Below are 22,156 nucleotides of genomic sequence, written 5' to 3'. Positions count from 1 at the left end.
CTGTGATTCTTAGAACCATTCTAATGTTCAGTTTTTCCTCAAAAATTCCATCCTAGTAAAGATCTTAGTGCTCTGTAGATTCATTAGTCTAACCCTGAGTTTATTCTTGTTTTGGATTGTTCCAATTGTTAAGAGATATTTAATATATCTTTTGTCTAAGCATGATGGATGCACTGTATAATTGTATTATTTTTGGTAATTCCTGGAAACTTGAAGACAGGTTCTTCCTCTCTATTTTTCCATGTGAAGTATTTTCATGTAACTCTTGATCCTGGGTCCTGCTTAAGCAGAAGGGTTCTGTTTTACTTGATTTTATTAAAAAGCAACAGACAACAATTTAAAATTAAATATTTTTGTTTTAAGAGCATGGTAACCATGGTTAATAAAGGAATCCATTAAAGGCCTGATGGAAATTCATCACAAAAATATAGTACCTACTGTATTGTCTTGCCATTTCTGCAGCAACTACCATAAGCAAAGACATTAAAGTGAGGAAGGAATTTAGAATTATTTAGGTTTAAAATACTTAAGATGATAATGGTAAATTCTGCTTAGGTAGTAAGATTAAAGATTTGAAACTTAACATTTATAGTCTATTGTTTTATAAATACTTAATATTAAAGCATTGTATTTACAGTAACATTTTTGGGAAATGGAAGATATTTATTTTGGGTTTCTGTGAATTTTGATAAGAGTGATTTAAAGAAGATATGGGAGAGAGAGTAAGTAGATAACATGTTGATGAAGCAGTTAACCATTGCTGCTTCTCCTGAATAATGAATTGATTATTTTTATATTTGTATATTTTAGGTATATAATGGTCGAGGACCAAATGGATCTCCAGGAAAAGCTTTTAAGGTACACCTTCAGCTTTGGGATACAGCTGGACAAGAAAGGTAACAACCAACAACAACAATAATAAATGATAACATTGTGAGCTCACCTTTATGTAGTACTTCATAATATAAAAAGCACTTTACTCACAGCAAACAACCCTGTGAGATAGATAGTAATATCATTTCTATTTACAGAACAGGAAAATGGGGTTAAGAAAAATTAAGTGATTTACCCATGATCACACAGCTGTACAGCTTGGTCTCTAGCACCAATCCTCTCATTTTATTATAAGCAACATTATATTTTTTTAGCTTCTAGCTATACGTTTCTAATAATCCAAAACTTCTTTTGAAAATTGTTAATATTGATGACTAAAAATTCTGGCAATAATTATGGTTAAATATGTATAGTCGTTTTAGGTTTGCAAAGCACTTTATGCTTATTTCACTCGATTCTTATACCAACTCTCTAAATGCTATTATTATCTTCATTTTACAGATAAGGAAACATACTGAGTGGTTAAGTGACTTACTGGTGGTGTCTTAAATAGATATAACTAGGAGGTACATATGGCAGGATTCAAATCTAAGTCTTAAGAACTTACAGACCAGTGCTCTTGCCTCATAAGTTACAAAAAAAAAATCTTTCAAAAGAGAAGCACCATGGGTATAGTGGATACAGAAATATCTGAGATCATCTCACTTCTGACACAGACATATCATTATACCTGAAACTGAGATAACTCTCTAAGTCATAAGTGGATTATGACCAATCTTGTGGGAGGAAGTTCCTGTGTACAAAATCCAGTAACTACTGCAAGATATAAAAATAAAATATTTCTAGATAATTAAGATGGGGGTTTTGACCCACAATTTTATTGCTATAGAGAACACAATAACGAGAAAACTCCCATCAATGTAGACTGAGACTTTCTCTGCAACTTGGGGATTCACCAGGAGCACTGAGAGGTTAAATAACCTGCCTGGGATTATGAGGCTAGTGAACCCAGGTCTTCCTGACTCCAATCTATGTACTATGATAGGCAGACAGTCTCTCTTTAGATAATTATAGATGATTAATAAGTAGCGCATTTAGTCATCTTTGGCAAGCAAAATTGTGAAATGTTATCTTTGTATTCTTCATGAAGATGACTTCTTTCAAGTTCTCTCTGGGCTTTTTTTTTGTACTAAGTAGGGGGTGAGCTCATGTAAGGATAAATGAAAAATAGAAGATACATATTTAAAGATGAAAATTTGCAAAGACAGTTTGAGAAAAAAGACTATTAAGCCCATAGCAGGCTTATCTCCCATCCTTTCCACTATCCCTTAGAGCAAAGTTTCTTAAAATCTGGGTCACTTCTCTATATGGTGGTCACATAACTGAATGTGGAGGATTGTGAAAAATTTGGCAACAGTAAAATATTCCACCAAGATTTAATTCTCTATGGAAAAATAAACACCTCCATCTCATTAAGTAGGCAAATTTGCTCTTATCTTTAATAGATGATAAAATTACCTGCACACCAAAGAATAATTTAAAAATAAATTTCTTTATAATTTTTTATCAGTAAATATTTGATTTGTTTACCTTTGTTATATATCTATATAGCCAGGATCATGTAAAAATTTCTCAGGTGAAAAGTGGTTACAAGAAGCCCTGATTTAGAGGAAACATTCTCTTCCATTTTATACTGACCCAAACTATGCTGTCCCCAAGTATACTTCTTTCTTCATGGTTTTGCCCATTTTATCTTTTTACTAGAATGCTTCCTTCCCTTTTCTTTCCATCTTTCCAAATTCTACCCATTCATTGTAATATCACATTACAGCTAATTGACTTTCAGTTTTATCTGAATGATGGAAAGGAAGAAAAGTCATCCATTCGTTACTATGAAGTCTTCAAGCTTCACAGGACAAGAGTACCCTTATTCTTTTCAGAAGCAAAAATGAGATTCCAACTTGCACTGGAAGGAGGTCCTTTCCTAGGGCCTAAAAATGTCTTGGCCAAAAACTTATTGTTTTAGAAATTTGAATGATTTGGCAAGGACCCTTCTACCTCGAAGGCATCTTTTCTGTTGTGTTTGCCTAATTACTTAAATACATTATTGCTGTTTAATTTAATTTTACCTGTTCCTTTTTCTGACTTCCCTAACTAGACCCCTGAAGGCAAGGTTGCTATCATCTAATTTAATTCAATTCAACAAGTATTTATTAAGTCTTCCTATCTGTCAGGCATTGGTCTAGGTTGCTGACAATATGGAGACAAGGACTTAATGTGAGGGATTCTTATCTGTAAAGAGCTTCCTTTCTATTAGGCAGGAAGAAAACTTGTGCAAAATAAATAAATATTTTTTAAAAGTAAAAATGTGGGGAAGAAAATTAACAATGGATGGATAAGGAAAATTTTTTGCAAGAAGATTGAACTTGACCTGGACCTTAGAGGAAGCAAAAAAAAACAAAAACAAACAAAAAAAAAAAAAAACAAGCAAACAAACAAACAAACAACAAAAAAAAAAAACAAGAGGGAGAGGTGATGAGGAAGATCATTTTAAATGTAAAAGACAGAATGTGAAAAAGCAGGAACCAGGGGATGGAATGTCATGAATGGAGAACAGCAAGCATAGCAGCTTAGGTACAATGTAGACTCTGTTAATAGAGAACCGTGATCTCATTCTGGGTGAAAGGATGCACTATGTATACTTTGGTCCTCTCTCCCAGAGCCACCTATGAAATCTCCTTTCAGTGTTCTGGGTATCCTGAAGCATTTCCTCTAGAAGCCAGATTGTGTAATACCAATTCAATAGGACACAAGACTCTCTTCACCTAAAATAAGGGAAAAAAATTAAAGAAGGTCCTAAGACCTATCCCTTGACCTTATAGTTTCTCACCAGTCACCAGAAATAAAGGAGTTCCACTGAAATCCCTCAAGAATAACTAAAGCAAAAGAGACCTTTTTTGTTTTTTGAATGCTTCCGAAGCTAATGAAAAAAGCCTTTTCTTCATCATGAAGAAGGATTGCCACAAGCTATGGGATATCTATGTATGTTCTACCATTTCAACTTTAAATATTATCACAATTCTAGAAGCAAGCTTCCTAGCATGTTTTCTATGGAGAGGTTACATAAGCTGTACAAGTTCAGGGGATCTGCATATATACCATAGAAATGGTGTTGCTAATTTGTTTTTCAGTCATACCCTATTTTTCATGACTTCATTTGAGATTTATTTGGCAGAGATTCTGGTCATTTTCTTCTCCAGCTCATAAACGAGGAAACTGAGGAAAATAGAGTTAAGTGACTTGCTCAGGGTCACATAGCTAATAAAATTTGAACTCAAGATGATGAATCTTTCTGACTCCAGACCCAGCACTCTATCCACTATGCCATCTAGATACTTCATGTATACCAGACCTTCATTATAATATATTAAAACCAGATTATGATGGGCTTTAAATATCCAACAGAGGAGTTTGTATTATAATGAAACTTCTATTGCAGAGAAGTGACATGGCCAGCCCTCTGCTTTAGAAATATCAATTCCCTTTTAGCTATGTAAAGGGTAAATTGGAGAAGGAAAGGTTAGAAGCAGGAAAATCAAATAATCAATTAGGAGGCTAATTGCAATAATTCAAGCAGAAAGTAATGAAGGTACAAACTAGGGGGCTTAGGGTATGAATAGGTAGGAGGGATTGAAGACAAGACACATAGAGACAGAATTAACAAAATGAGATTCTCAAATGATTGGATATGGGAAGTGAGGGAGTCAGGAAAGTCAACAAATAATTTTGAATTTGTGAGTCTATGTGCTTGCAAGGATGGGTGGTAGTACTTTGGGCAAAATGGGAAAGATAACAAAAAAGAGAAGTTTCTTGTGGGGGGGTTATTGAGTGCTTTTTTGGAAATGTTCATCTGAAATCATTCATCTTTGTATCTCCCATGACAAAGTGCCCTGCACAAAGCAGGCACTCAGATACCTGTTTATGCATCGAATTTGAGGGGGGGCTATTTGTTATCCAGCACACTATATAAATGGATGTTTTGTGTTACCAGTACTAGTGTGGAATATGACCAGTCTGAGTCTTAGAAGGTATCGATTTGCATTGAGCAAATCACACAGACCTCTCTTGGGTCTTATTTTCCTCATCTGTAAAAACAAGGGGACTAGACTATAGCAATTCTAAGGTCTACTTCATTTCTTAATCTATATACTAATATAATGGAAAAGCTTAGTCAGAAATGAATTTTCTTAGATAATGCCTTAAAAAGGTAAATTCTTTTTATTTTTAAATGGTCCTTCATTTCCTAGATCTTATATACATGCTCTTACCCTTCTCTCTGCCTCTTCCTTAGATTTTTGAGATTATAAATCATTCAGTTTTTGAAACAGATTCAAAATACTCATATTTAGGTTTATAAATACCAAAAAAGGTGCTGAGATTTCTTCTGCTTTTTTTATCTTAAACTGTGAGGTCTTTGAAGATTTCATCAATAATTATGTTCACTTTGAAATTATAACTCAGAGTCTGCATATGTCAGTTTTATTATCACAGACCATACATTTTTTGGATTTTATGAAAATAGGAAAATGCTGCCCCCATGAGTAATGGTGTTCTCTACATTAGCCCAGCCAAGTAAAAGAGATGTTTTGTCTTGTATCCTCACAACTGCTGCTCTAGGAGGCAAAGCAGGGAGAAAACAGGGAACAGTCTTAGTTAGTCATTCTTTCATTGAGAATTCTTCCACTGATTTCATATATGGTATGTTTGCAGGATAGCTAAGCAAGGCTGATAGTCTCACATAATCCAATTGCTGTGTCCATGGTGTGTACCACCATAATTTCTATGTGGTTGTATCTTTGAAAAACATGTTGCCCTTAAAGGAAAAGTCATACCCTTCAAGTAAATCTACTTGGTGATTCAAATAGAGTGATGGTGAATCTCTGGGATACGCTTTCTTTATCTTCATAGAGAGTAATCATGTGAGATTCACTACCATTCCCAGTGTTCCAACTAATCCAAGCTACTAGAGTAATTAAATCAGGTATTTGGCCAGTTAATAAACATTTATTAAGTCCTGACTCTATTCCAGGCATTGTGCTTTCTATTAAAGCAATGGTCAGTAAAAAAACACTTAGCGTTGCTGAGACAAGATACTCTAATCTGAAGTCAAAGTTAGATGTAACATGATGTAACATGGCAAAAAAGGTGTTTCTTCTGTTTATTTCTGCCAGCATATCTTTCTTTTTAAATCTATGACAAGGAAAATCTTCATTTACAAATAAAGATCATTCAAATATTTATTTTCATGCCTTCATGTTAAAAATATAATTTTAATTTGCTGTAATAATTCAGTGTTTAAGACTTTGTATCCTCCACCTTTGTCTTTAGGCTTTTTGCCTTTCTTCTTTCTATTGTGACAAATAATCTTTCTTCCTTGTTCCAACAATCTTTGACTTACTCAGAGTTCATAGCCAAATTCTCATTCATTCGTTCTATCATTTAACAAAGATTTTTATCTTGTGCTTTACTTTATTTTACTTTGCTACCACTGTGGAACACGAACATACACACACACACACACACACACACACACACACACACACACACACAAATGTGTGTGTGTGTGTGTGTGTGTAAATATAGATACACGTGTCTCCTAATTTGGAGCTTTCTCTATTAGACTTTGCCACCTCTCACAAGACAAAGGTGCATAAGACACCAGGTAAATGGTAATTTCAGAGCAACATATCACCAAACACAGAATAGATGAGTTTAGTTAAACTGGAGGTAACCCAAAGCAAAGGAAGTCATCAAAATCAAATTTAAGCTTTCTTGTAAAGAATTTCAAGGTTTTCTATCTCTACATTTAGAACTGATGAAAAATGAATAGCCTTTCCTTGTATACTATCTCTAGTCCTGTGAAAATTTCTGCAATCTGATTTCAAAGATAAGAGAAGGTATAAGAGGAAACCTGTATAGTAGAAGAAGCATCAGTTAGAAGAGTTGAACTCATTGGTAAAATAAACATCTACTTGGCTTCTCTTGAAGGGCTGTTGAGCAGTAAAGTGCTTTATATAAATTGTTAAAGATGACTTAAATGTGAGTTATTGTTATTGTTTGTTGATTGACTCCTTTACTGTTGCTAATACTCTTTCACTTTGCTTTTTGACAGATTCCGAAGTCTCACCACAGCATTTTTCAGAGATGCTATGGGCTTCTTATTAATGTTTGACCTTACCAGTCAGCAAAGCTTCTTAAATGTCAGAAACTGGATGAGTAAGTCAGACCAACTAACTTGCTTTGATTGCTCTAGAATCTGTCTTATAAATTTTCATATTTCACTGATTTACCTGGATTTCACTACATTATTTCTCAAATGTAGAAGCATTTTCAAAATGGAGTCTTGATTGATAAACCCAGTGGATTTCTCAACCTTCTTCCTTTCCCCCTCCCTATAAATTCCTTTTTGCATCTTCCTTCCTGTCTGATTTTTTGATACCATTCTCTCATGTTAATCCTTTCAGTCTGGCCACTCCCTCTCTATCCCCTTTGTTGAGTCATTATCCATGGTCCGCCTCATAACTATGAGACTTTGTCCTGGGTTTCTTTATGTCTACCCTCTCAATAATCTTGACAGCTTCAATGAACTTAATAATTATCTCTTTATGACTCTCAAATCTATGTATATGCCTCTAGCCATAACTGTCTATTGGACATTTTCAATCGCATATAGTCCTCACATGTCAGTATATCCAAAACAAAACTTAATAGCTTTTCCTCAAAATTCACCCTACTTCTGAACATCTCTATTTCTGTCAAAGGTCCCAGTATCCTTCCACGTCACTCTTTTGGTGTCATCTTTGATTTCTCATTCTCTTTCATTCCACATATCCAATCAGCTGCCAAGTTTTGCTAATTCTGCCTTTAAAACCTCTCACCTCTATACCGTCCTCAAACCACAATCACTCTACTTCAGGCCATGATCACCTCTTAGCTGAATTATTTCAATAACTTCTTTATTAGCCTCTTGTATCCAGTTTCTTCCCTCTCCCAATCCATTCTCTAGATAGTTACTTTGGTGATATTTCTAAAGCATAGGACTGACCATGTCACTCTTCTGCCCAAAAATTTCCAGTGGTTTCCAGTTCCCTCTATAACCACATTCATACTCTGTTGTGTTATTTTAAGGTCTTTGATTTCTGGTTCCAGCCTTATTTTCCAGACTTATTACATAAGAATTCCTCCATGTACTCTTCTCTTAATCCAAATTGTCTTACTTTCTGTTTTTTATACATAATATTCCATTTCTCTGCCTGTTTCTATCCCATGCCTAAAATGCTCTCCTTCCTTATCTCTGCCACTTAGAATCCTTGACTTCCTGCAAAATTAAGCTCAAATATCATCTTTATTCTCTATATGAGGCCTTTCCTGATCACTTCAGCTATTTTTCCTTCCTCTGTCATCCATTAATTTGTATTTACTTTGTATGTGTGTTTTTTTAATTTATTCATATGTGTACATGTTGTTTCCCCAATAAAAGGTAAGCTACTTGAAGGCAAGGAATGTTTCACCTATGTCTTTCTATCATTTTGCCCTAGCAGAATGTCAGGTATACAGGATGCGGCAGGTAACAGTTTTGCATCATCATCCCTGGTCATCCAAGATGCTGATCTTTGTATTGGTGCTGCATTACTGGCAGTGAGAGCATATTTGTCTTTTTGACCTCTTAGAAAGATTTCTGGCATTGCTATCAAATGTACTTATGAGACTAGTTATCTCAATTGAAAAGCCACTAATTCCATTTCTTTAGTGTGCCCTTGAGTGCCTCTTTAAACTAATTGAGCTGGCATCTACAACATGAAGCATGGAGAGGGCATGGGAGAAAGAAGCTGGGTATATGCTGAGTGGGAACACTTACTCCTGAAATTTACATGCACTTTTTGGTTAAATGGGCTTGGAAAAGAGCTTAAGAGTTACTGACCACTTTATGAAAGACACTCGGGCATTTTGTGTGTGTGTGTGTGTGTGTGTGTATAAATGGAGATCAAAACCTGTTTTATTGAACAGATGATTAAATGAGAAAGAACTATGTCTGAAAAATGACTCCCCAAGTTTTATGATTGCTTGAATTTATTAAGAATTTAGAATAATATCCAAGTCATGATTTGAGGTATGGGTTACAGAGGATATTTCACAAGAACAACATTTGGTTGGTACCATGGTTAATTTTTCTTTATGAGGTTTGAGAGAAAATATTTCAGTGAATTTGAGATTATCAGTAGAGAAACTTTTAATCCACAGGACCAAAATTCTCATGTTAAAATTTATATACACCACTAGTTAAATATTATGGTCATCATTTCACCATTTTTCTGTAAAAAACATTTTCTTCTTAAAATAAAATTTAATGTACTTTGTTTTTCTGCAAAGAGTGATAATTTGGTTTCTTCATTACCTACTCATTCCTTTAATTTCTTTTTCTTCTCTTATTGATAAAGCTAAAATTTCTAATACAGTATTGAATAATAACGATGATAGTGGGTAACCTTGTTTCACTCCTGATCTTATTAAGAATGATTATAATGTATCTCCATTATATATGATGCTTGCTTTTAAATAGATGGTACTTGTTTTTAATAGGAATGGGTGTTGGATTTTGTCAAATGTTTTTTCTGCAATCACTTAAATCGTCAGGGCTTCAGATTTGTTGTTGTCATTCAGTAACATCTGATTTTTGTGACTCCTTGGAATATATCACAGCAATACTCTCCATAAGAGTTTCTTGACAAAGAAAGTAAGAATGGTTAGCCATTTTGGGTGAAGTAAATAGAGGTTAACTTACTTGACCAGAGTCACATATCTAGTAAGTGTTTGAGGCTGGATTTGAACTCAGGTTCTCCTGATTCCAGACCTAGCACTCTATACACTGCATCATTCAGCTCTGAATCTATGAGTTTCTAATATAAAAGTCATCAAGACCAAACTATATCTGAACAGAAATGTCCTATTCAATCTCATCCCTATCAAGTGATTACACAGCTTCTGACTTTTTGTGATGGGCAACTCAAAACCTCTACAAAGAAGCTCTTTCCTACTTCAGAAAACTCAAATTGTTAGGAAATTTTTCCTAATATTGAGCTGTAATAGTTATATTGTAGCTTATCTATTCATTTTTTCCTCTGGCTTTAGAATAAAATCATTGCTTTGGAACTAGAAGTAATCTCAGAGGTCCAACTTACTTATTTTTCAGGTGAGGATACAGAGTCATGGAGTAAAGTGACTTGCTCAATGGCAGAGATAGTATTTGAACTTATCTGACTCAAAATTTGAAGGTTTTTTTTTTTTGCCCACTCCCTTATAATGCCCACTTTTAAAAACCTTCGTTGTGTTTAAATTTTATTTATTTTATTCTGAACTTACGAAATAAAACAAGCATTTTGATAACATAATAGAATAGGAAAAAAATGTATATGAAACTACAAATCTATTACATATAGCTTGCTATTCTTTTTAAATATATAATAAAGTTATAACATAATTTTTTCCTTTTTTTCTCTTCCCCCTGCCCTAAAAAAGTCTACCATTAGACATAAATACACACACACACACACACACACACACACACACATACACACACACACACACACACACATACACAAAATCATTCTATACATACTTATATTTATCAGTTCTTTCTCTGAATCATCTTAGCTCAGCTTATTTTTTTCAGTTTGCTTAAATAATACTTTATATACCTAAAATTTACCATTGGAAAGTAACCCAAAAATTCTGAGCAAATATCATCAGAAATCATTTTTAATGAATGGTTCCTGAGGAGAAGAACTAAATATTTTTCTTCTTGTTAAAACTCACTCTTTGATTACAAAGTGGTCTACGAAATTTTTAGGAGTCCTAAGAAAACCTGCTTTTTGTCTCTATCACTATGGCCTCTGAGAGAGATAACATTTTTTTCAAAAGTATTGATAAAGTGTGATATTTTAGTCCTCTCAGATATAACTCTGTCATTAATTGATTAATCAATCAAACATTTATTAAGTGCTGTTATGTACCAGCCACATGCTGAGGATGTAAAAAGAGGTAAAAGATAGCCCCTTCCTTCAAGGAGCTTACTATCTCATCTCTGTATTTACCTTCCTTTTGAGAAGTATAAAAGCCGAACTATGCCCAGTTGCAAAAGGAAATAGCAGACTTTGTATGGATGTGTATGTGAGTATATATATGTTCCTGACTGTACATGTGTGCTTCCTCATGCATTTATGTAGGTTGGAGGTTATTATTTTGGTTACACATTTAGAAAATAAGCAGTCACGTGTGACTGATGTTGATATTGTCTGCTTTCTTTCCAAGGCCAATTGCAAGCTAATGCATATTGTGAAAATCCAGATATAGTATTAATTGGCAACAAGGCAGATCTTTCAGACCAGAGGGAAGTCAATGAACGGCAAGCCCGAGACCTTGCAGACAAATATGGGTAAGATTGTAACTGTGAAAGTTCACCCCATCTTTCTGACTGTGGTATAAGAATCTAGATTAGGGCTCTTCCTTGGGATCCCTGATATATGAGTCAATATTCACTAGTGGAGTATATGAAGAGGAACTCCTTCACCATTGTAAGTCTTCTAGAGGAGCTCTAGGAACAGACAGAAAAGGCAGCCCCAGCCCTGGTCTGTGATTAAGCTGATTTTCTAATATCATTTTTGAATCATTGGGGTTTTGTTTGATGCATAAATTTGGCATGGTTAACCATTAGAGTATAGGTAGGAAAGCCTTGAGGAATATGAGTATCCTAATACCTAGCTAGTCTGAAAGCTTCTTAGAACAGACACATCCAATAACCTGCTGATTGAGGATCATTAAATTTTAGCTTAATGTCTCTACCACTTGTACAAATTAGCATTCCCCTTCCTGCTCTCAGGTTCCTCAGCTGTAAAATGAAAGGGCTGGACTAGATGATCTTGGAGGCAGATGAATGGCATGGTGAATAAAGTGTTGGATTTTGGAATTAGGAAGACCCAAATTCAAATCCTGCCATAAACACTAGCTATATTATCTATGACAAGCCACTTAACATCTGTTTGCCTCAGTTTGTTCAATTATAAAATGGAGGTGATAATAGTATTACCTCATAGAGCTAATTCTGAGGATCTCACTTGATAAAATATGTAAAAGCACTTTGCAAACCTTTATGTGCTATATAAAAATTAGATATTAGCTCTTTGCTACAGTTCTAATATCATTTGACTTGTTTAAGAAAAGAAAGATGGCAGCAATAATGATATTGTTGTGGTCTTTTTCTCTTCCTGTGGGAAATCAAAATGATATTTCCCAACCTATCAGGCAAAAGATCTATCAGTATTTTCTAACTTTTCCTGAATCTTTAAAAAAAAATTATGTGACTGTATTACCTGTTGGAACTTATGATGACTTTCTCCCATCTCTCATGAGTATTTGTTGTCTGTTATTGTTACTGGCAGCATACCCTATTTTGAAACAAGTGCAGCAACAGGGCAGAATGTGGAGAAACCTGTGGACACACTTCTGGACTTAATAATGAAGCGCATGGAGCAATGTGTGGAGAAGTCACAAGTCCCTGATGCGGCCAATGGAGGAAATTCGGAGAAGCTTGAGGGAAAGAAACCAGCCGAAAAAAAATGTGCTTGCTAGACTTCACCTTTTCAAACTGAGAATCAAGAACCTCACCCAAATAGTTGATCAAAAAATGGTTGACAAGCCACATAATTGATGAGTGGGCCTTGCACAGATACATTTTCTTTTCTTTTCTTCCAGAGAATGAATTTTTAAACATCACCATGATCATCAATGTTCAGTGGGACTGAACTATGAGTTATAAGGCCCAATAGTTCTGTGTCTGAATTTTCCCAACATAATCTTATCATCAGGGACATTCAGTCGATTTTTTGGTTATATTATTGTGTTTTTTTTTATTTTAAAAGAAGCATTGAAATCCTCCAATAAGAAAATGAAAATGTTATGGAGCTTAAAATCAGAAAGAAAGGAGATCACTTTTTTGTATGAAAGAGGAATAATAAATTAATTGCTGAAGAACATGAAAAAGGGCATTTCTAAGATTGTTTTCACTTATATTGATACTAATGATTCATACTTTTGTGTTTGCATTGGTAATAATGTATTAGCTGAAGAAAATCTGCAAGTGAAGAATTCTCTGGGGTTCATTAAAACTGACCTTATTATAAGCACACAGTATGTAGCTTGCCCTATTAAATTACTGATAAGGTGACTGGAAGGATGAATATCTAACTTTTGATTAAATCCAGGGAATTATGTGATAATGTCAATTCTGTGTTCCTAGTAAATGGCATGTAGAAGACAACTGAATTAGAGAGGATGACATATAGGCAAAATAAGCAACCCTCAAAAGGGCAAAAAGTGTTTGACCCTAACAGGTACTGAAAGGAGAAGCATAAGTTGCAGCTTGCTGAGAGAGCATTATAACCAGACTTCATGCATGTTCAAATTGAAATTGATGTTACCTTTGGGGGTGACAGTGAGAATTCTAGGGCTTTCATTTCCAGTGAAAGATGTAGAGGCAACATAGTGTTCATTCAGCAGCACATTTTATTTTTTCCACTAAATGTTACCCAGACAAATGAAGTTTCTTGTTCTTAGAATACTGTAATTAAAACTCATCCTAACTGTTCTTTGTAGAATGAACCAGTGAGTATTTTGATTTGTTTTCTTCAAAAGTAAAAACTGATCACTATTTGTAGAGAATTAGAAAAGTCACAAACATCCTGAACCATACCTTTTGTGCCACTTGTTCCTTTTTGTCAAAAATGCCATTCTAACTCATTCAATCCAGAACTCCTGAAAAACAAAAGGTCTTTGCTTGGTTCCCTCTGAATTTACAAATCTTCAGTAAGGCTATGAAGACTATATCATGATTTGGTTCAATATTTACTTTTAATCCATGCTTTTATTTTTACCTTTTTCAAGGAAAATGCAAAGACATATTTGAGGAAGGGAGAATGAAACTTACTAAAGTTGAATTCATCCCACCACTGTTTCACAGGGACTGGTTTATCTTTATGGCTAAGCTATTATAAGATTTAATCCACAGTAATGATATTATAAGGTCATGATAAATAAACACATTAAAACTTTCCTAAGGAACCTCATTATTTATACAATATTCTAGTCACTCTTAACTATGAATTAGGTGCCTGATGAATATATTCCTTTATTTAATAAAGATCTTTAACCTTTTTTCTCTTTCTGTCAAAAGAAGATAACCTTTTGAAAAGGATTTCTCATTCCTGCTGCTCATAAGGCACATGAGCAAATGAAAACTCCTCAAGAGCTATCTATGTAATATTGTTACCTTAAGTCCCATCTTTCCTAATGTCCCTCATTTCCTTAAGGATTTCACTCTAGCTCATCCTACCCGACCCTCAGTTTACCACCACTATTACTGACTTCCAAGAGAGCACTTGTCTTCTTGTCTTTGGGGTGGAACAAAATTAAAATAAAACCAATAGTATCTGCTGGGAAACATTTAAATATTGATCTGCTAATGAAATTCTACTTTTCATTCCCACCTTCTACCAATTTCTCTCACTCCTTTCCAGTCTCTCACATCATTACTTAGCTTTTTTAATGCATTGTCCATCTTCCTTCTTCAGATGAGCCTTCCCTATGACATTTTGTATTCTTCTAAAGATCATAAAGGTGGGAAAGGAGAAAAGGTAATGATTACTTTCTTCTCTCAGACAAAAACAGTCTTCTGCATCCTACTTACTAACAATGTCTTCTCTAGCCATTCCCATTTCCTTTTATGCCTGGGGTTTTCAATTTTTATTCTTTTTTCCCCCTGCATTATTACTGATAGAGAATAGTCAGCTTTTATAAGGTCCAAAAAAGTTGTGCATGCAATTAGACTTGATTTTATGTCTATTTTTATTCATAGTCCCTATATGGCCACTTAAGTTTGGGGAGTCTTTGTGCCAAACACTATTCTCTGATAATTAGGGAATGGAGTGGAGGGTCAACATGCCAATAAAACTTTTGGACCCAAACTTGAAATAGGAGATCAGAGGAGGGAAGGAAGGACATGGGCAGATAGCTATGGTGTGGGCAGTCTTTGGAAAGGACCAAACTATGAGGAATAATTTAGAACTATAATTTCACTTTCTGTTTGTAGCATCCTCTTTGGTGTACACACACACACACACACACACACACACACACACACACGATGCTATTTTGATTTGTAATTCTGTCCCTTGCTCATTATTCACTTTATTTTGGCACCAGTGGATGATAGACTTTTTTTTTCCTTCTAGAGACATTATTTTGAAGAATTCCTTAAAGCAGCAACATAACCCTGTGTTTTGGGGGAACATGGAATTCCAACATGGAATTCTAGCCTCTTTAAAATCCCTAGGTAGCCAATGTTTCTTAGTCATCAAGGCAATGTTTTTTTGTTTGGTTCTTTATTTTTTTCTTTCAGTGTCTCTGATTAGATTGTTGTATTGTTGGAATTGTCCAAAAAGTATGTGAAGCTCTTTTTTCCAGTGTAGAAATCATCTCTGTGGGGAATCTGCACTGTTTCAATGTTTACAATGCTCTTCCCTGGTGCCTCAGATATCTCTGTGACCAAAATTGGCTTCAGCTACATGGTATATTTTTTGGTAATACTGTACTACTGGACAGCCTCTCTTGGAGTTTCTTACAGGGTTACAGAACTCTCGACAGTAACTCCAACCTGTCATAAATCTCTGTCAAGCCCACCTGTCATAAATCCATCTTGCTGAAATTTCCAATCTTCATTTCTTTGCTAATAGAATTCTGATCAGTTAAGTGTATCCCCATAATTAAAGCTAAGAATTATCCTTCAAATGGCAAGACCTTTTGTGAAAATGGGTTGAGCAGAGTTGGATTGCAAATTCTCTTTTTCTCCATTTTGGGAATAGTAAACTATTGTGGATTAGCAATCAGAAATCCAGAATGCTTTCTTTACCATGAAGGACTCTGAGCAGTCAGTCTCCAAACAAAGCTATTTGGGGAACTTTGTAGATAGTCAGCAATCTAAATCATCTTGCTTTCACGCCATGTTAGGGTGTTGGCTATTTTTTACTGCCAAAAACCCCCAAACAAGCAAACAAATAAAAATAAAGATTACTGTTTTCAAATATATTTGAGCAAGGATAATAACTCTGAATACATTTATCACAACCTGATCAGAAGGGCTATGTTAGTTGAATTGCTATGTTTCAGTGGCTATGCTTTTGTCATTCAACTAAGTACACTGGCTTGTATTACCAGAGTATCCATTTGGAATGCTTTGGTGAGGTTTGGGATAAGCACTTCACAGGGAGAATTCTTATTTTTGATCTTTGCAAGAGGGAAGCCTACTGTGGAGAAGGACTTAATATTTTTCTGTGAATCAAAGAGTATTTTAAAATTCTGAATAAAGTGGATTTGAAGTTAGCCAAATGTATCTTTGTATTTGAAATTCCCTTGAATTTGAAAGGACCTAATTTGCTTGATCAGGCCTTGAAATAAGAAAAAAAAAGCTAAGTTCCACTAGGAAACTTCAAGAAATTCATGGAACAAAATTATGTAATGAGTGCTTCATTTAATCAATGATTAAGAAGCATGAGTTCTGCTCTCCAGCATGCTCAATGATCACAAAAGCCAGTTAACTTTTCTATATCTCTGCTTACTTATGCGTGTATCTCACATAGAAGGTATGAAATCTAAGACATAACATATCCATAAAGCTTTTTGGAGAGAGGGATGTGATATAAAACTCAAGATATAAATGCAGTAGGCATTTCAGATTCTTGATCTAGGGAAAAAATTTGTCCTCTGATCCAGGAAAATCTGACTGTTGGATTTATCCATCAAGAAAATTATCTTTCATTTCTAACTTTGGATTGTTTATGGAATCAAATTTTTTTAATCCAGGTTGTGTCTTTTAGTAAAGCTTTTCCGTTTTCAAGAGAATCTATAATATCTAAAGAGATCACTTAGGAATACATTACAGATTTTATTTTTTTCTTAGATTTTATAAAAGATGATGTGAGCATACGTGAGGCAGGGAAAAGGGAAGAATGCTAAAGAATGGCTTGAACAGGGCACTGGATGGAGGGTATTGTTTGCTAGGTGAAAGGTATCCAGATGTTTGATGAAACCATGAAAACAATGATTTAGTATGACTGCCTAGAAAGAGATGTTAGTTTTGCAGATTTTTATTTATCTTACTGCCTGAGAACTCTTTGTGGAGACAACAAAATTTGGGATTACATTTGTGTGGCCAGAGATGGTCAAAGAAACATTTTGTTTAAGTATATGTGTTTAGGGCTAAAAAAGAGCTATGTTTAAGGAATTACTTCTATGTAGAATAAACGACATTGCCAGAGAGCTATTTTATAACAGATGTATGGAAAATATTTATTAATCACTTTTCCTCCAGAAAAATGAAGAATGGCAGATAACCATTTAATGGGAGGAGGGGGTCGGGTGAGATGTACAAACAAAAGAGTTATTTCACTACTGGATTTACAGTTTGCTATATTTGGAGAATATTTCTTTTATTCTATGTGAATGATGCTTTTCTTTTCAATAATATTCTTGAGGGACTCGAGGAATAACATTCCAAAGACCTTTTTCAGTGATGTTCATGTTCAAAGCTAGGTGTATTTTTTCCACCTTCCCATTTGAAGAAAAGGTCATAATAAAACTCAATTTTGTAGCTGTGAGACTGAATAACAGAATGATTCTAACAATGACATTTTTAGAAGAAATTTCCAAATAAGGCACATTTTGGTAGAATTTTTAAAATTTTGTTTCTCAGGCAGAATAGTTTAGTAGAGAGGGCATTGGACAAGTTGGAGATCTTCCCTGCCACTAACTGGCTGGTCCTTTGGCAAATCACATCTGTTTTCTTAATTGCAAAATGATTAGATGACTTCTAAGGTTTAATCTCTGCTTTCCTTTATTCAGCTGAAGGATATTGGCAATGACCCATCACCCTCATGTATTCTAATATCCCAGGAATAGATTGCGTATGAGCTGAGGTTTCTGTTCTTAATGATTATTTTATTGTACAGAGTGGCTGTTTTCCTTATTAATTGCTGTTAGCTGAGGCAAAAAGCTATTTATCCTGATGGCAAAACAATGTGTTTAAGCTTTCTTTTCAGTTATACTATGGACTATTTTTAAAAAGCTATTTTGAATGCTAAGGACAATCCAGTCCATCTCTACTATCATGTACATATACCTGAGGCTTCACAGGTGTAGAGAATGCTGAGGGTGGAAATTCCCCCCCACCAATGCAGATTTTCAATTCTTTTGCAATTTAGAGTTGCCAGGGCACTTGAACTTTAAGATAGCCAGGGTTAACTGGATCACATAGCCAGTATGTGTCAAAAATGGGACATGAACCCAATTCTTCTAGACCCTGAGGTGGTGAAGGACAATAGTCATGAGTTCAACCATTAATGTGTGAAAAATGGCAAGATAAGGAAAATGAAATCACTTGAATGGAAACCTTAGTACTTTTAGAGAGGCTACCAACCTTGGGCCTCCTCATTTTTTCTGTGTATACTTCTTTTCTAGTACTGCAAAATAAGATATGAACTCTCCTTTATCTTTTATTTCCTAATGTACTTCCTTCAAGACTGCCAATTACATTACCTTAAAAATAAATGCCAATGTGGTAAAACTCCTCATTGTATAATAGGGCTTTTTGTGAACTTATCCATGTAAGACTGTATCTGAAATTATTTATGAAAACTAATTTGTCCTACTCTATTATGTTTTAAAGATAACCATTGTTTTGACTGTTACAGTCAAGTGCTTTGCTGTTTCCCGAATTTACTCTTAGATAATGTTTTCCTGATGTTGAGTTATCTTGTGCCTTGTTTTCTTGTTTTACGTTGGTCTTCACAAGTCCATAGATATTTTGTATTGGTATTATGAATGTAATTTAAACCCTTTAACATGATTTTTCTCTATATATACCCCTCAGTAGATTGTGGTGCCTGACACATCATTTTATTGTACCAAAGTTTCTGTGGCTTAAAAAAAAATTGTCCAATGAATTACTGGTGTCTGGGTTTGAATAACATGGTCAAGGAATGTATCCTGTGATTGTTTCTGCACTTTTCAAATAAAAATGCATTTTTACCAGTTGTGTTGAGTACCTAGGGAAAGCATATTCCCAAGTTCAAGTTGGGAATAAATGAGTGGTATAAGACAATTAATGAGAAAGGATAAAAATGCAACTTCATCCCATTAGTGATAGAATCTTCTTGGGACCCATCAAACTACTGGATTCATATCCATATCTTATTATTCATGAAAAATAAATCAGCCAAAAAGCATATATTAAATGCTACATGCAGAGCACTGTGTTAAGCATCAGCAATTAAAAAACAACAACTAAAAAGAAACTCACAAAAAGAAAACTTTGAGGTGCTTACATCCTAATTAGACAACATTCACACACACACTCCTGATATATACAGAAGATGTACAAAGTAAATTTATAGAGAAAGTTAATCCTCTTGTATAAAGTAGCCATTAATCTGCATCTTAAAAGAGTCCTGGGATTCAGTGTGGTGAAAAAGAATTCAGTCATGAGAAATGACTATGCAAAGGAATGGGATGGGAAATTGGAGTGTAAGGTGTGAGAAACTGCAAATAGACTTTAGTCTATAATTTGACTATAGGGTAAAAAGGAGAAATGTTTATGGAGATTGGAAAAATAAGCAATGGGCTAGAGAAGGCTAAAAAGAGGACTTTTATTATTTGATCTGAAAGGTGATTGGGAGTAAGTAGAGTTTATGGAGTTGGGGAGGGACGCATGACATTGTCAAGATTTATACTTTATGGAAATCACTTTGGCAACTATATGATCGATTAGCTAGGATACAGAAACATTTGGCAGGAAGATCAATGAAGAGGTTAAAGAAAGTAGTATAGGTGGGAAGTTAAAGTATGGCCTTTGCTAGAAAACTTGCTCCACATTTTAAAATTTGCTTATGATTGGCGCATTGCAGTGCTCATTTTCATGAAACTAGCTTTTTCCTCAGAAATCAATAAGGTGCAATTAGCCAAAAGAACAATTAATTTTCACTACCATTATCCAAAAAGGGTAAAAGTGGAAGCAGGCAGTATAGTTGATTTGATATAGATATATAGTGATATATAAACACATATATGCATCTATACATGCATGCACATATATGTGTGACATGCATGAACACACACATAACATAGGTAATATATACACATCTAAATATATATTTATGTATGTACACATATAGACATATCCACATATATGGTACGGTTAAACTATATTGCTGTATAGTCAGTATAGAACTGTGTATGTAATTAGGTAGTACAGTAGATAAAACGCCAGATCTGGAATCAGAAAACCTCAATTCAAATGTGATCTCAGATACTTCCAGGTTGTATGTCCCTAGATAAGTCACTTTACTTTGTTTGCCTCAGTTTGCTCATCTGTAAAATGAGTGGGAGAAGAAAATGGCAAATCATTTCAGTATCTTTGCCAAGAAATTCCCAAATGGGGTCACAAGAATTAGGCATGATTCAAACAACTGAACAATCATGCATTTTTGGAATATATGTGGGTATACATACACACACGCACACCAGTAGCAATCAGATTGTTCCTCACTGCCAGGAATATGTATTTTCTCCCTTGGTTCCATCTTAATGCAATGTAAGTCACTGCAGTGTTAAACTGCCTGAAATAGTCAGAAATGTACCCATGCTGAGAAATAGGACATCCTGACATTAAATCTCTGTCCATAAAAAATAGGCATTCTGTATTTCACCATGGTACACATAGGTTATTAAATTCATAGGTCTGTTGATTGAAGGTATTATGACTTCTGGCATTATTATGGAGAAAATTTCCTCAGATGTAAAATGTGAGGATCGAGCTAAATGATCTTTAAAATCTTTCTGAATCTATGATCTTGTAAAGTGAAAGTATGAGTACAGATGTCAAAAATTTTTTTTAAAAATTGACTATATTCTTCAACAAACAAAGAAGGAGAAATGGTAGACTTCACAGAGTGATATACATACTCTTTTGTGACAATGTGGTTTCTGGTAGCTTCAGAAAATAGTTTAGTTGTAGACAGCCCAAGAAACAAAATAAAGTAAATGTCACATACCTGAATTTGTCTGGCTGTAGATGGGAACACTTTGTGGTACAGACCTCTGTAAAGATGGGTTTAACTCATCTTTATGTGTTCTGTCTTTGGATTATTCTACAGGTCAAGAAACAGAAACAGAGAAGGCATAGGGCAAACCAAAATTGAGCCCATTTTTCAGTGGAGAATTTTATTTTTTGATCAAAAAGCAGACTTTTTATTGAGTTGCATGCTTTATATATACACAGAACTCTGGTACCCTTCTTTCACCTTGGTAAAATGACATACCCAGATCCTCTCCCTCAGTAAAGGAAGCTAAGTGAGGCAGTAATAGAATTCTTGATTTGGAACCAAGAATACCAGAGTTCAAATCCTTCCTCTGACATTTGAAAGCCAATTGCCCCTAGGCAAGTCAATTAACTTATTTGCTTCAGTTTCCTTATCTGTAAAAAGGTGAGGATGATAGCACCTACCACTTAGCTATTATTATGAGCAGCCAATTGTTGTAGAACTACACTTTCATTCACAAAGAAACTTTCCATGTGGAAATTACCTCTGTTAATGCAGATATCCAAGTATTTATTTTTAAAAATAATATCATCCCTAATTACATGTCAAAACAAGTCTTCCCATTTGGGGTTTTTTTCTTCTTTTAAATTTTGAGTTCCAAGTTCTGTCCTTCCCTTCTCTCTCCCTAACATAGTAAGCAATGTGATAAAATTTATATATGTGCAAAAAAATGGAAATTACATTTCCAGTAGTCATTTTGAGAAAAAGAAAGGAGGGAAAGGAGGGAAGAAGGAGGAGGAGAAGGGAAGGAAGGAAGGAAGGAAGGAAGGAAGGAAGGAAGGAAGGAAGGAAGGAAGGAAGGAAGGAAGGAAGGAAGGAAGGAAGGAAGGAAGGAAGGAAGAAAGAAAGAAAGAAAGAAAGAAAGAAAGAAAGAAAGAAAGAAAGAAAGAAAGAAAGAAAGAAAGAAAGGAAGGAAGGAAGGAAAAAAAAGAAGAGGAAGGCAGGCAGGAAGGGGGACTAAAGGGAGGGAGGGGAAAAGTATGCTTCAGTGTTCAGACAACATCAATACTTTCTCTACAGATAGATAGCATTTTTCATCATTAGTCTTTTGGAATTGTCTT

General features: G+C 34.7%; 1 protein-coding gene across 4 annotated transcripts in view; it reads left to right on the top strand.

The window, feature by feature from the left end:
* The window catches only part of RAB27B (RAB27B, member RAS oncogene family), a 206,641-nt gene extending 187,610 nt beyond the window's left edge, over positions 1 to 19,031 (top strand). For all 4 annotated transcript variants that reach the window (XM_031945939.1, XM_031945938.1, XM_031945937.1 and 1 more), the window contains 4 exons: positions 811 to 896; positions 7,007 to 7,110; positions 11,203 to 11,326; positions 12,330 to 19,031. In XM_031945939.1, the coding sequence (XP_031801799.1) occupies positions 811 to 896; positions 7,007 to 7,110; positions 11,203 to 11,326; positions 12,330 to 12,519 (504 nt within the window). In that variant the 3' untranslated portion in view covers positions 12,520 to 19,031. The remainder of the gene's footprint in view (positions 1 to 810; positions 897 to 7,006; positions 7,111 to 11,202; positions 11,327 to 12,329) is intronic.
* The last annotated feature ends 3,125 nt before the right edge of the window (positions 19,032 to 22,156 follow it).

Source organism: Sarcophilus harrisii, chromosome 1 (genome assembly GCF_902635505.1).
Source record: "Sarcophilus harrisii chromosome 1, mSarHar1.11, whole genome shotgun sequence".
Taxonomy (NCBI): Eukaryota; Metazoa; Chordata; class Mammalia; order Dasyuromorphia; family Dasyuridae; genus Sarcophilus; species Sarcophilus harrisii.
This window is presented reverse-complemented; position numbering and strand designations above follow the sequence as displayed.